Source organism: Amphibalanus amphitrite, unplaced genomic scaffold (assembly GCF_019059575.1).
Source record: "Amphibalanus amphitrite isolate SeventyFive unplaced genomic scaffold, NRLGWU_Aamphi_draft 000721F_arrow, whole genome shotgun sequence".
NCBI lineage: Eukaryota > Metazoa > Arthropoda > Thecostraca > Balanomorpha > Balanidae > Amphibalanus > Amphibalanus amphitrite.
This window is the reverse complement of record NW_024882215.1, coordinates 295,259-310,623: the sequence shown is the minus strand read 5'-3', so window position 1 is coordinate 310,623 and position 15,365 is coordinate 295,259. Positions and strand designations below refer to the sequence as shown.

Here is a 15,365-nt window from a genome sequence, read left to right as displayed (position 1 = left end):
TCGCAGCCCATGCTTTGATAGCTATTGTCAAAAGTTGAATGACTTGCCGGCCATAAGCCATGGATCGGATTTTGTCGAAAAATACCGGTAACGTTATCAAAACACGGTCGCATGCTTGAGTCATTTTCACAAAAGTTTATTGACTTTTCGATAATATTTTGGGTGGATATTGGTCAGAAAAGAATGCTCTTTCCGAATATGTAGGTTTCATAACGATTGATCATCGTTTTCAATACGTTTTGGTGTTGTAAAGGGCATCGCGCTCCGTGCAAATCAAATTTTCAAATTAATTTTTCATTATTAAAGAAATGGTACGGATCATCAGTTTTTGTTTGCTATTCTCTGATAACACATACATTTGTCTGCAAAATGATACAACACCGATTTCATTCCGTCAAGCCGTTTTCCAGCGGCATCGATTTTCCCGTCACAATGCACGAAATCGGTCATTTTTTCACAACCGGGGGTGCTGTCTTGCACGTGGCGCGTGCTATACTATGAAACCATATCAATACGCTAGGCCCATCTCTCCTCTATCCAGTGGTGGCAACCCCACCTCGCTACGGCAATCTGTCGCCGAGGTTTAGGCCCGGGAAGTGGGCGCCGCAGGCCGGTTTTCGCCCGATCTTCGATTTGACCGTTTCCCGTGTTAACCCTATGGCGCACGCGAGCGCGTGCTGACGGCGCACCCCTGGGCCGATGACTCTTAAATTTTAATACAAAGGCCCCCCACGCCCAGAGATTCGGCATGCCAAATTTCACGCCGATACGCGGCGCCTGTCAGGCGCAATAAGACACATAAGGCATGACAGTCGCACGGACATGTTATAAATCATAATATAGAAATTCATAATATAGACTAGAGGGACAGCATTACGCGCAGCGTAAAGAGGGACAGCATTACATGCAGCGTAATAAATCAGTTTTCATTAAAATTGGCCCAGTAGCGGCCGAGTTATTGCCAGAATAAATGTTGCGTCTCCTCTTGGCCGGCGGTGCTCTGTTCCGGCATTCATTGCCAAAGGTCAGTGACCTCCCGGCTCTGATTTCGCTCAGTTTCGCAGCGAACAATCTGAGCCTAAGGCGCGTGCCGTCTGCTCGAAGCCGGCCGCGGCCAAAATATCGCAAAGATGCGCCCGCCACGTGCAAACCGCCGAGCCCACCCCCATCAAAATTTAATACGACAAACAGATGCACGCGTCTGACTTGCGCCCAAAATTCCACCCCCGTAGCTCGCACAGTTCCACAGCAATAGCCCGCCAAGCGTGACTGACGCGTTACATACATACATACATACATACGTACAGACATTTTGATTTTTATATATGTAACTAGAGGGACAGCATTACGCGCAGCGTAACAAATCAATTTTCATTAAAATCGGCCCAGTAGCGGCCGAGTTATGGCCAGAATAAATTTAGCGTCTCCTCCTGGCCGGCGGTGCTCTGTTCCGGTATTCATTGCCAAAGGTAAGTGACCTTCCGGCTCTGATTTCGCTCGGTTTTGCAAGCGAAGAAACTGAGCCTACGGCACGTGCTCTCTGCTCGGCGCCGGCCGCGACCCAAAATCCCGCAAAGATGCGCCCGCCACGTGCACACCGCTGCACGCACCCCCTCGAAAAGTTGATACGACAAACAGATGCACGCGTCCGACTTACGTTCAAAATTTCACCCCCGTAGCCCGCACCGTTCCACAGCAATAGCCCGCCAAGCGTGACTGACGCGTTACGTACAGACATTTTGATTTTTATATATGTAACTAGAGGGACAGCATTACGCGCAGCGTAATGAATCAATTCTCATTAATATCGGCCCAGTAGCGGGCGAGTTATTGCCAGAATAAATTTGGCGTCTCCTCCTGGCCGGCAGTGCTCTGTTCCGGTAGGGGAGAGCGGGGCCAGTTGAACCACTTTTTATATATTGACATGCACAGCGAGATCTAGTTGTCATCGAAAAATGCACAATGCCATGAAAAAATATGCTCTTTTGGCTTTATTTTAAGATATGTAAAATTATGTTTCAAACATATTTTGCTGCCAAACGCATGCTTATAAAACAGCTCTACGCCCGTTTCAAATGACCCCGATGCGAGGGTCAATTGAACCAGCCCATGGGGTCAATTGCACCTATCCTTAACAATGGGATGTTTTCCTCTTTCAGGCCACTTTCTTAAGGAGATATTTTGTCCAGTTTACTTTTCCAAATGCTACATTCAATAGGTCGTTGGAAAGCTAAAAGTGCAAAGTTCCTCATAATAGGTGACGACATAAAGTACATAGACTATGGTAAAATGGGCGGATGAGAAAAATGAGAAATATCTCAGGCTGTAGTGTGCTTTCAAGCAAAAGGCTGGTGAAAAAGGGGTAAAAAATTGAGCTCTATTAAACTACTATTTCAGTTTAAAAGCTCATTTCAAAGGTGGACTATTTCCTTTAATGTTTACAGCCCCTGAACAATAACCATTGCAAAGGTCACCGGGGTCCACTGAAACGGCCTGTGGCCCTGTTTCAACTGACCCTCAGAGAAGCGTTTCAATTGACCCCATCCGCTCCCGCCATCTCGCACGCGCCGTAAAGCACATGTCAAACGAGCTGGAGGGACGGCATCATGTTGAATGAAGGGCCAAATAAGGTGTTATTCCGGAGCCAGGAGTTCTTCTTTCAGCAAACAAAGGTATATGAGATATCACAAAATATTCATAAAATGATTTCTCCCAAACGCCCCTCAAAAACACAAAAACAAGTGTCAAATCAAAATTACCGTCCGTTTGCCGCCCAAACGCCGTTGACAAAGAAAGTGGTCGAGCGCGGATGCGCAGTGGTGTCGGCATCGCCATATGTTGCATATTGTTGAAAATAAAGCCATGTTTCATCTGACCCCGTGTTTCAACTGGCCCCGCTCTCCCCTATTCATTGCCAAAGGTCAGTGACCTTCTGGCTCTGATTTCGCTCAGTTTTGCAAGCGAAGAAAGTGAGCCTAAGGCGCGTGCTCTCTGATCGGCGCCGGCCGAGGCCCAAAATTCCGCAAAGATGCACCCGCCACGTGCAAACCGCCGAGCCCACCCCCCACCAAAATTTAATACGACAAATGGTTGCACGCGCCCGACCCGGCGCCAAAGTTTCAACCCCCTAGCCCGCACCGTTCCGGAGCAATAGCCCGCCAAGCGTGACTGGCGCGTTTCATACATACAGACATTTTGATTTTTATATAAGTAACTAGAGGGACAGCATTACGCGCAGCGTAAAGAGGGACAGCATTACGCGCAGCGTAATAAATCAATTTTCAATAAAATCGGCCCAGTAGCGGCCGAGTAATGGCCAGAATAAATTTGGCGTCTCCTCCTGGCCGGCGGTGCTCTGTTCCGGTATTCATTGCCAAAGGTCAGTGACCTTCCGGCTCTGATTTCACCCAGTTTTGCAAGCGAAGAAACTGAGCCTAAGGCGCGTGCCGTCTGATCGGCGCCGGCCGCGGCCAAAATTCCGCAAAGATGCGCCCGCCACGTGCAAACCGGCGAGCGCACCCCCACCAAAATTTAATACGACAAACAGATGCACGCGTCCCACTTGCCCCAAAAATTTCACCCCCGTAGCCCGCACCGTTCCACAGCAATAGCCCTTAACCCGCGCCCTGGTGGGGTCTGTTTATAACGCGACCTGGTGGGGGGGGGGGGGCTATTTTTTGCCCCCCCTCGTATCTCCGAAACTACTGGACGGATCCGCAAAATTCAAACGGCGTTCGGAAGGCCTGTCAAATTTGTCGAAGGAAACCAAATTTCATTGACCTCGGGGTCACCGATGACGTCACAGGTCAGGTCAAAGATGAAATGTTTCACCGTTCACGGGTCTTCTAGGGAATGCGCTATAACACCGAGGAAAACGCATTTTGTCGAGAATCAGCGATAGGGCGTCAGTTGCCTAGTAGATATGTTGCTATTAGAGGTCACTGACAATACCAGGTCACGTCACAGGTCAGGTCACCAAGGGTCACAGGTCAGGTCACATGAGCCCAACTTTACTAAGGTTGTGTGATGCATGTTTTATGGCCAATTTTTCATTTCCAACTCAATGGTGTTGGTTATAAGACTATCAGGTACGGCTTAGGTCACTTTCTGGTGAAGTTCAGGTCAAGGTCAGGTCAAGGTCAGGCCAAAAAAGGTCAAATTTTAAAGTTGATAGTTTTGCATAAAATGGTTATTGATTCGATGCAGCTCGTCGCGGGGAGTCTAATGGTGGTCTTTGTTTTGCGCTACGGTATCTAGAATTGCTAAAAATTGAGTTTGAAAATTTGACGTCATCAATTTTGAACAGTTTTTTCGCTATAACTTCGCCAAAAAAAGAGGTATTAATCTTAAATTTGGTATGTGGATGGAAGGCGGTAAGGACTATCACATATATTCCGGTTTTTGCGAAATTCAAAAAACTTTTGGGATTTTTCGATCATTATATCCAAAAAAAATATTTATTGATTTTTGGGGGTCAAAATCCAAAAATTTCAAAAATCCGAGATAGCAGTATTGTAGCCCTTTCAATTCTACAGCTTTTATGTCTTTATCGTTTTTCTGTATTTGCAAAGCTATAGGCCTGACAGCTCTTCCCGCGAAACCCTTTTTTGGGTCGAAAACGGCAGAACATGACGTCACTCTGACGTCATTTCCGGCCAACCTATCATAGCCTTTGGAAAAAATTTCTGGTCACCATATGTAAAATTGATGTCCGGGAGGGTACTGAAAGTTTGGTGACGATCGGCGCAGCGGTTCTGGAGATATATTGAAAAGTCTGGAGGGGGGCAAAAAATAGCCCCCCCCTTCACCAGGTTGCGGGTTAAAGCGTGACTGACGCGTCACATACGGACATTTTGATTTTTATATAAGTAATAAATCATAATATAGATAGATATCAAAATGACAATTAATTAGCATGGTTACCTATTACTGATGCAATCCAATAATCAAGACATGGCCTGTGAAGTCCACAATCTTGATCTATAACTGGTGGCAGACTAAGCAAGGAGGGACAATGAACGCTGACCCGAGCATGCAAGATTGAGATGCACTAACTTTGAGCCGTCAAACACTGATAATACCCTGTTTGCTGAAGTGTCGCTGACCTGAGGTCAACCTTTTCTTTTAATGTATTGTTGCTTGTGTAACCATCATGCAGATGTGTTATGAAATAAATTTTGGTGATGACGCGCATGTTCTTACAACTGAGGTGGTGAATGGTGATGGCGGATGAAAGCAGAACTGCTGCTCGACACTCGTTCAAGCTGAAATGCTCTGTTGCTTAACCCGGCCGGGCCCGGGGGGTAATCCCAACCACCGCAGCCCGGGGGGGGGGGCGTTTTTCGCCCCCCCTGTCTAACTCCGTAAATAAGGGAGCTACGGAAACAAAAGCGATACCAAACGAAAGGTCCTTATGAGACGATTCTAATGCACCCAAAATTTTTGACCTCAGGTCAATTTTCAAGGTCAGAGGTCAAGGTCAAAGGCCAAAACCGGCACATGTGTAGTGATCTCAAAGTAAGCATTCTAGAGGACGGCAGGCTGCATCAAACCGGCAAAATTGGGTGTCAAACGAAAGAAGAGAATCTGAGGATTCTGAAAAGGTGCTCCAAATCAAAGGTCAAGGTCAAGGTCACGCTCAAAATTGACCTCAAATTTGGCACTTTTTCGCACATCTTGCGTGCTAACTTCAAAGATGTTTTGAAATGTTTTGAGGCTTATCAGTTCCCTATTTGTGGTTCATCTTACGATACAAGGCTGCTCAAAGGTCAAGGTCACAGAAGAGTATCCCTGCTAGAGGCTATTTCACTGATTCAAGTTAGTAATAATAAATAAGACGATTTTGCCATCCAGAAGCTCTAAATGAAGGCTTAGAGGAAAATAGATGCCAGATTCGTGATCAGCGGGTACAAATCCATCATAAACGACCTTTCATGTGTCAAGGTCAACCAGAGGTCATTCGAGGTCACATGAGGTCAACATGAAACTTGACCTTTTCCGAACAAAATATATATCATTCGACGCAGCTTGACAAGGCGAATGCGATGGTACCACTGCCGTAGCTCTAGGACCATTTTTGTCGAAGTTATTTGCGAAAAACTAAAACCACATTTCGGGGTCGTTGACCTGACCTCTGACCTCAGGTCACCGAAACTATTTTTCTATTTTTCTCTAGGTCAAACGCTACACAGCCGTGCTCGTAATTTGTCTTTATCTCTAAAACTCTATTTTTAGCAGCTATTTGAAGTTTGCGTCTGTGACGCCGAAGTTTGCCGTGCAGGGGTCTAGAAAAATGGACCTTGTGACGTCATCAAGGGGGCTAGGTCCGAATTTTTTACTTCAGAAGATGTCAAATTGATGGGAGAAAAGGTACTGAAAGTTTCGCCTTCCTATCCCTAAGCGTTCGTGAGTTATCGCAAATATTCGCCAGGGGGGGCGAAAAACGCCCCCCCCCGGGCCCGCGAGGGTTAACCCGCGCCCCGTAGGGCTACCGGCGGACCCTACCACCCGTAGGGGGGGGGGGGGGGGGCGTTTCGGCCCCCCCCTAAGATCTCGGAACTTAAGCGGCCCATTTTCAAAATTCAAACGGCATTTGATAGCCCCACTCGGGAACTACCTTGTGACCAAATATCATTGACCTAGGTCAAACCGATGACGTCACAGGTCAGGTCAAAGGTCAGATTTTCACCGTTCACAGGCATTTCAAGAAATGTGTTGTGAAATCGAGTAAATTAGTAATTTATTGAAAACCATCGATGGTACATTGTTCGTCAAACACATACTTTGGTATCTGAGGTCACTGATACCAGGTCAGGTCACAGCGAGGTCAGGTCACCGGTTGTCACAATATGAAAGTGTCGTGTGATACATGTTTTATGGTCTATTTTACATGACAAATGCGATTATGTGGGTTAGGCAGCCTTTGGGGCCAGCCTTGGTCACGTCTTGGTAAAGGTCAGGTCAAGGTCAGGTCAAATTAGATCGAATTTCAAAATTGATATTTTTGCATAAAATGGGTATCGATTCGATGCAGCTCGTCACGGGGAGTCTAATGGTGGTCTGTGTTTTGCTCTAAGAGGTCTAGAATTGTCAAAAATCCAAAAATTGAGTTTGAAAATTTGACGTCATCATTTTTGAACAGTTTTTTTTTTCGCTATAACTTGGCCAAAAAACGAGGTATCGATCTGAAATTTGGTATGTAGATAGAAGACGGTAGGTACTATCACAGATATTCCGTTTTTTTTCGAAACTCAAAAAACTGTTTGGATTTGTTTGCTAATATATAAAAAAAATGCTTTTTGGTTTTTGGGGGTCAAAACTCAAAATTTCAAAAATCCGAGATTGCAGTTTTGTAGCCCTGTAAATTTTACACCTTTTATGTGCTGAACATTTTTCTGTATCTTCAAAGCTGTAGGCCTGACAGGTCTTCTCGCGAAGGTCTTTTTTCGGTCTAAAATGACAGAACATGACGTCATTCTGACGTCATTTGTGGCCAACCTATCGTAGCCTCTGGAAAATTTTTGGTCACAATGTGTAAAATTGATGCCCGGAGGGGTCCTGAAAGTTAGGTGGCGATATCTCCAGCCGTTTACGAGATATCGAACGAGAAGTTCAGGGGGGGGGGCATTTCGGCCCCCCTACGGGGCGCGGGGGTATTGTTAGTTTAAATATATGGCTCAATTTCTGCAACTTCTGCATTCAATTGTCAATAATGTCTTGCCTATGTTTGCTGAAAGCACTAAGCAGAATCAGCATACTAACATAAGCCTGGGAACTGGAGAGTCCTCGCCCCAGCGTCGCTGCTAGGCAAACCTCAAGTAAAATTATATGCACATCTTGCACCTGGCAAACTGAAGCAACACCACACCCTATCCTTACCTCTGTGCAGGACCAGCTGACAACCGAACCTTCAGCAGGCGGGTTTCGCATGCAAGTTGTACTGTGTACTGTGTAGCTATGTGACTGATGTCGGGATAGTGCTGTCAAGTGTGTGGAAAGGTATGTATTTCTTGAGTGAAAAGTAGGATCTGAAATTATCAATTAAATGTGACTTGCAAATAAACTGAGTAAAAATTGCAAAACCTGAAATATGACTGGTTTAGTAATTAGTTGGAGTGTCTGGATCCAACCCGCCTCATGGTTGGAGATGGACCGCTGCCTGACTCGCGCACACTGCTACCTACTTGCACGTGGACAAGTTTGAGTGGATGATTGCGCCCTAGATCATGTCATTGCTGTGGCTGCTGTTGGCCGAGGGGTGTTGTTCGCTGCCATTGCTGCTGCTGCTGCTGCCCTGCGCGACGGCTTGCAGCTCACCGACTGAACGGCTTGGCGCTTGCAGGCATCCTGCTGTAAGTACAACTGGGGTAGGTTCTTTCTTCACAGTTTTTAAAGAATGAAGAGTCTGGCCTAAAATTTACCTGAAGCTCTTCTAAATAAGCTGAATAAAAGGCAAAATTTGAGATGACTGAATTTGGGTGCCAAGGTGACTATCAGAACTTCTAACTTGCTGAATGCTGTGACTCAGAACAAGGCAAGGCTAGGTGTTGAACAATGATCGTTACACATCGCACGCGTAGGTTGTATTAGCATATGTAACAAAGTTCATTCCCAGCCCCCTGCCCTTACTAACAATGTCCTTTTATGGTCCTCGTTCCTTACCTGTGACGCCTGTCCTGACCCGCTTCTGATTGGTGTTATGATATGACGTACATGTGTGACGTATGTATGACGCGTGGTATATGTCGCGCCGGAGCGGGCCGAAGCCCCGGCAGTCGAGTCGAGTGGGAGAGACAGCAACGACTCGGACCGAGTGAGGGCCGCTCCCTCGCCGGTCGCTTATCTTCACTTGTTCTTTTCGGCTCGTCATCTCGATTGAACTCATTATCTCGAACATTCAAATATAACGGGAGAGTGAAACGCTGCATTTTTATCACGAACTTTATTACAGCATATAAACACACATTAAAGCAAATTCAAAAACGACCTTTCCGAAATCACACCTCGGTCAGACTGAGGGACACGATTCGCGCGCCGTCACAGCCCCGTGCACAGAGCACCATCCCAAGCTACCGCAGTCGCTTACACAATTCGCTCGTAGAACAGCATGTAAGCTTGCGCCTTGAGCACCTTGTCCAGAGTCACCTCTGTGACGTGCGTGTCACTCACGTAAAACCACCGCCGGGCCTCCGGCTGCGGCTCCGGCTCCGTCTCGGGCTCCGGGGCGGGCTGTTTTTGATCCGTCTGTGACTCCTGTGGCGCGGCGGCGGGGTCCTCGCCCTCCCCGTCTTCCCGGCCCTCCTCTGCGGGCCTGACCGGGGACGGTCCGTCCGTGGTCTCCGGTCGGGTCTGCTCGGCGCGCTGCCTCGCCCGCTCACACGCCACGGCGAACGCGTCGGTGACGAGTGTGGTGAGTCGCGCAGGGTTGACGGTGAGCTGGTCGTGACGGCGGCGCACGCGCACGTAGGCTGTGTAGTGGCCGCTGGTCAGTCGACCGCTGTGCTCAACGACACCAAACAGCGAGTAGAGCACCCGCCGCTGGCCGGCCCGCATCTGAGGCAGGTCCTGGCTGATGGAGGAACAGAAGGGGGCCAGATCGAGCCGCTCGCCGAACTGCACGTGCCGGTTCACCTTCCGCAGGCTGAAGCTGCACACCTCGAACCGCTTCAGGTGGATGGTCAGCACCGGCGGCGGACTGTAGATGAGCAGCTGCTTCCTGGCGTTGCTGTATACTGTGCCGAGTTTCTTCTCAGCTGCTTTTTCAGCCGCCGTGAGCCGTTTGTTGCGCAGCTCGGTGCAGTTGTCGCAACCGAACTTGTTGTTGCCGGTGAGCAGCTCGGGCGCCGTGTACTGGTTAAGGCAGGTGAGCAGGCTGCACTCGCCGGCGGCCGCCTGGTAGCGCGGCGCCAGGGTGGTCAGAGCTCGACTGAGCCACTCACAGCGGCTCAGCGGCGGCGGCGGGCCGTCCGAGGGATTGGCCGCCGGTGAGGGGGTCCCCGTCCCTTCGGCCGGGGCAGACTCGGTTGGCGCGCAGGTCCCGCCGTTCGGCGCAGACTGGAGTTCGCCGCCGTCCGCCACCCCTGCCGTTGAGCTCTGGCCGTTCGCCACTGCCTCCGTCGGCACACCGCCCGGCACCTCACCGGGTGACGGCGACTGGCCCTCCCGCGGGGCCTCCTCGGCTGCCCTTCCGCAGTGACCGTTCGGAGCGCCCAGACTGTTCTCACGCGCCTCCACAGCCTCTCCGCAGTTCTCCGCCGGCACAGAGCTCTGCTTCTCCCCCACCTGGTCCGCTCCCGCCGTCTCCGGCGCACCGTTCGGGGCTTTGTCAGCACTCTCCCCGACCAGTGGCACCAGCCCGGCCGGCGCCGCGTCCGCCTCCACCGGTGACGACGGCCGGCCGTTCACCGTCAGCGGGCCCGGCTCGTCCCCACACGAGTCCGCAGCGGCCGCGGCGCCGGCGCGGTCCACAATCAGCGCGCTGAGCCGCTCCGAGAGCTCCTCCGCGGCCAGGTCGGCCGGCGGGTCCGGACTGACCGAGGCAGGCGGCTCGTCAGCCGGCGGGTCGGGGTTGACCGAGGCCGGCGGCTCGTCAGCCGGCGGGTCCGGACTGACTGAGGCCGGCGGTTCGTTCAGCTCGTCTTCCGTCGAATCCCCACTGACCGAGGCCGGCGGCGGGTCGAGCTCCGACAGCAGGCTGAAGATGATATCTTCGGCGGCGGGCAGCGAGAGGTCGAGGAAGGGCTCCATGCGGTGTGTGCAGGCCATGCAGGCCTGACACACCACCAGGCTGACCAGCTGGCCGCTGAAGATGGAGTCGATGGTCGTATGCGATACCTGGTGGCCCAGCGCCTTGGCACGCGCCTTCATGTCGTCGGGTACTTCCTTGGGGTCGGCCTTGGCCGGCAGCCCCAGACCGAGCAGGATCTGCTTCTGGTGCCGCCGGAGATCCTCAAGCCGCGCCTGCTCCATGAGCGCTCGCAGCAGCTCGTGTGCGTCCTGCTGGTCGCAGCCCACAAACTGGGGCACCTTCAGGGCGATCTTTCTGAGCAGATGACTGGGGGAGACGGTGGAGCCGGTGCCCGTGATGTGCATCTTCTTGAGAAAGTCGCACAGCGAGGCGGTGATGGGCCCGCCCTCCGGCAGCACCAGCTCCATGGTCTCGCCGTCAGCGCTGACTGTGACCTTTCGTCCTGGGCGGCTGCTGATGTCTAGGTAGTGCGTCAGGTACCGCCAGTTTTGCTGCCCAGGATGACAATGAAATGAACCCATTTCTCGAATTGAATGTGTCCCGGGTGATGATATGAGCGGCTTCTAACGTTTTTCTTGTCTTCTTTTCTATATTTCTTTCTAATATTTTTGTCTCAGCCCAGTCTGGTAAATGATTGCATTTGTCTTCATGACGGACGATGGCATTCGACCCTCTATGATATTTGACATTGCTTCGATGTTCTTTTAGGCGTACGTCAATGCCCCGTCCTGTTTCACCTACGTAACTTTTTTCGCAACCTTTGCAAGGGATTTCGTATACTACACTCTTTTCTTCATTTGTATTTTTATCTGATGACGTTGTTTTGGCTATTTCTTGTATCTGGATTCCTGTTTTCGTTGCGACCTGAATGTTCGTTTTCTCGAGTTCTCGCGAAATTACGTCAGCTTTGCTCGAATTCGGAATTGTTATGTATCTTTTCGTTTTCTTCTTCTTCGTGCTTGTTCTGACTTCTTTGTCTTTGTCTTTGCTTCCATTTCTTCTCTTAATTCGCATTGCTTTCCATTTTTGTTGTATTAGGAATCCCTTAGGATATCTCAACTTCTCAAAAGTTTTGTAAATATATTCAATCTCTTCCTGAAGATATTCCTTGCTGCATATTCTCAGTGCCCTAAGAAAGAAATTGATCACAATGTCGCTTTTTGTACGTTCACTATGAGCCGAATAAAAATGTGCACAGTCTTCCTTGTTTGTTGGTTTCCTGTATACCTTAAATTTAAAGCATGACTGAGTTCTCACGATACAGGTGTCCAAAAATGCCAGCTGTCCATCTTCTTCATTTTCAATGGTGAACTGTATCTTTGGATGTGTCTTATTCATTTCTTCGAGCATTTCGTTTAGGCTAGTGCCTTTTGGGACGATGACGAGGATATTATCCACATATCTTAGCCAAATCGAGTTCTCACCGATAATTTGCAGAAAATGCTCTTCTTCAAGAGTTTCCATAAAAAGACATGCCGCAATGGGACTTAATGGCGATCCCATGGCTAGGCCGCTACGTTGAACGTACTCTTCGCCGTTGTAAGAAAAACAACCGAATTTCATACATAAATCTACCATTTTCATGTAGTCGTTCTTCGGGAGAGGAAGTTCGTCTTCGTTCAGTGATTCGACTACTTTTCGTATGGCGTCTAATGCGTCGTCAACGGGAACGTTGGTGAATAATGACTTCACATAGAAGCTTGCTAATTTCCTGTCAGTGGCGTTTGTTATGTCTGCGATTTGTGACCTCATTTCGGAAGTGTTTTTGATATGAGTGGAGCTGATGGTTCCTAGGCGTGTACTGAGATGTTTTGCCAGTATCTTCGCAAACTTGTATGGCGCGCTTCCTATTCCTGAAGTGATAGGACGCATTGGCATGTCGGGCTTATGTACTTTTGGCAATCCTTTCATTTTGGGCAGGGTGGGCGCTTCTTCAATCAACTGATACAACCCCTTGCCCTTTTCTGAACTTCTTAAGATTTTTCTTGCTTTTTTGTTAAATGTTTCGCTTTGCTTTTTCCCATGACCACTTGGAACTTTCAAGTATATGTTTTCGTCACGCAGCATTTCTTTCATTTTCTCGTCATATCTCTCAGAATCCATTATGATTATACCTCCGCCTTCATCAGCCTGAGTTACGATGATGTTTCGGTCACTTGCCAGTTGTTTAAGTGCTTGCGTGTATCGTCTCGGCAATCTGCTCGGTTCGCTGTCCGCCAGCGCTTTAAAACAGGTCAATATACCCTGAATAAATCCTTTGTCTGTCTCACTCTCGCTTTTCTTGTAATTTTGCCCGATACGTTCCGCTAAGGTGTAACGATCCTTCCCGGAATCAAACTTCAATCCTAAAGCAAGAGCTTCTTCTTGATATTGAGAAAGTTCTCGTGATGATAGGTTCTGTACGAGGTCAACATTTCCAACTTCTTTCCACTTGCTTGTGCAGCAAAGTTTCTCGAGTTTTCGTTTCAGTCTCTTCTGTTCTTCTTCGTTCAGTTGTTTTAACTCCGTTTCATGTCTTCTGGCTAGTTTTATTCCTCGTAGTTGGTCTTTTAAAATATAAATGTTGTCTTTGATTTCAGCACACTCTTCCTCCAGATATACCCTTGCAGTGTCACTAAAAGGTTTTGAGCTGTTTTTCATCGCAGTCGGAGCCGAGTTGGGAAGTACTTGTTCCGCTAAACAATCCTCTAAGAACTTTAGACGGTTGAGGCAGCTTGAAATCATTTTTCTTACGTTAAATTCACACATTTCTTGTGAATTTCTTGTGTTATTTGAGTTTCCATGTCTCCTCGGAGGGACGTCGCTCTGCAATGGAACGGGCTCCTCGTCTTGCAGGTCGGGTGACCGCCTCAGCTCCTCGTCTTGCGGTTCTTCCGCCTGCAACGGAACCCACAATAAGGTTAGTAAAACTATAACTAGGGTGATCCGCTTGCTCCACAACGCAAGGAAGGGTTATTTTTGACCCGAAGGTGTTGGGTTATTTGTTTGTCGATTGGATTGGGATCAATTTCGTTCGATTCCTTTTTGAGGGTCAAACTTTAACAAATTTGCACCAAAGCTTTTTTACAACCAATATCTTGATATCAAGAATACCTATATTTTAGGGTTTAAATCGAAAATTAAACGGACCCTCCCACTTTCAAATAAGTTAATGAATTGGCATACAAGTAATGTACCGTGGTTCGGAAAGAGCAAAAATGAATATCTACCAAATTTCGCCGAAAAATGTTCACCGGCTTTGAGGTATATGATTTTAACTTTTCTCTATTTTTGGCATAGGCGCGGGAGCCGGGGGGGGGGGGCAGTGGGGGCAGCTTGCCCCCCCAACTCTGGGGCCGTGGGGGCGGTGCCCCACAGCTTTGAGAAGGAATATCACACTTTTTTTGCAAATGTTTTCTTTTTTTGTTGAAAAAGCCGAGGGGTGAAAATAAGTGTCCTAAAACCGGTGAGAAAACTAGATTTGGGGGTACCCTAGGTTTATCTCTATTATGGTGTGCCCCCCCCAGTCGGAAAGTAGTTCCCGCGCCCCTGATTTTTGGGACCTCCGCTGTTCCTATGATGCTATTTGGAAGCAATAATTTGGTATCTTGAAAGTGCGACAGATATTGCGCGCAAAGCAGTAGGTATATAGCACAGGGGAGCAATGCCGCTTCAACCCTATTGGCCGTAGTGTCTAACGGTGGCGGCCATATTGCGCAGACCAGGAACCGGCTGCCGCCTGTGTTGAGGAATAGGGAATTCGGGACCTCGATTTACGTTTGCGGCCGCCGCAGCCGTTACGTTCAAGTTACGTAGATACAGTACCCGGCATCTTACGCAGAATTGAGTGGGGAACACGATCGTATCTTCAGAATTCCTCAAATTCACTCGCCGGACCTACATTTGCCCCGGCCGAGGGGGTTGATTGAACCCACCTCGCTAATGCGCCGCTAATTAAACTAGAATTAAGCGGTAAAGTGGTCGTATGCGGCAAAATATAATGCAGAGTGACTGGTAAGAACCCACTGTAAAGGTCTCAGGTCAACCGGTGAACTCTAAGGTGTCAAGTGATCTAAGGCACGGGTTCGGTTTTTGGTAAATTACTTCGCCAAAAATGGCCGTAGAGCCGCGATTTTGGCATCATCGTGTTCAGCTAGCTCGAACGGAGATATCGAACGGAGATAATATACCATTAAGTGAAGAGAGAAAGGTGACTTCTGTCAGCTGACCAGTGTGCAGCGAGCAGATACACTCTGCTACTGGTATTTTTGTTGTTGATTTTTTTGAAATGTAGTTTTGTTTAACCCGCGCCCCGTAGGGGGGGGGGGGGCCGAAACGCCCCCCCCCTGTCCTTTTCGGTCGATATCTCCTAAACGGCTGGAGATATCGCCACCAAACTTTCAGGACCCCTCCGGGCATCAATTTTACACATTGTGACCAAAAATTTTTCCAGAGGCTGTGATAGGTTGGCAACAAATGACGTCAGAGTGACGTCATGTTCTGTCATTTTCGACCGAAAAAAGACCTTCGCGAGAAGACCTGTCAGGCCTACACCTTTGAAGATACAGTAAAATGATCAAGACATAAAAGGTGTAGAATTGACAGGGCTACAAAACTGCTATCTCGGATTTTTGAAATT

The 15,365-nt window shown here is 48.7% G+C and overlaps 1 protein-coding gene across 1 annotated transcript in view; it reads right to left on the bottom strand.

Annotated features, from left to right (window-relative positions):
* Positions 1-8,822: 8,822 nt before the first annotated feature.
* Positions 8,823-15,365, bottom strand: part of LOC122365196 (ubiquitin carboxyl-terminal hydrolase 45-like) — an 89,137-nt gene continuing 82,594 nt past the window's right edge. The window contains exon 9 of the mRNA XM_043336193.1: positions 8,823-13,624. Coding sequence (XP_043192128.1) covers positions 9,082-11,268 — 2,187 coding nt within the window. The 5' untranslated portion in view covers positions 11,269-13,624 and the 3' untranslated portion in view covers positions 8,823-9,081. The remainder of the gene's footprint in view (positions 13,625-15,365) is intronic.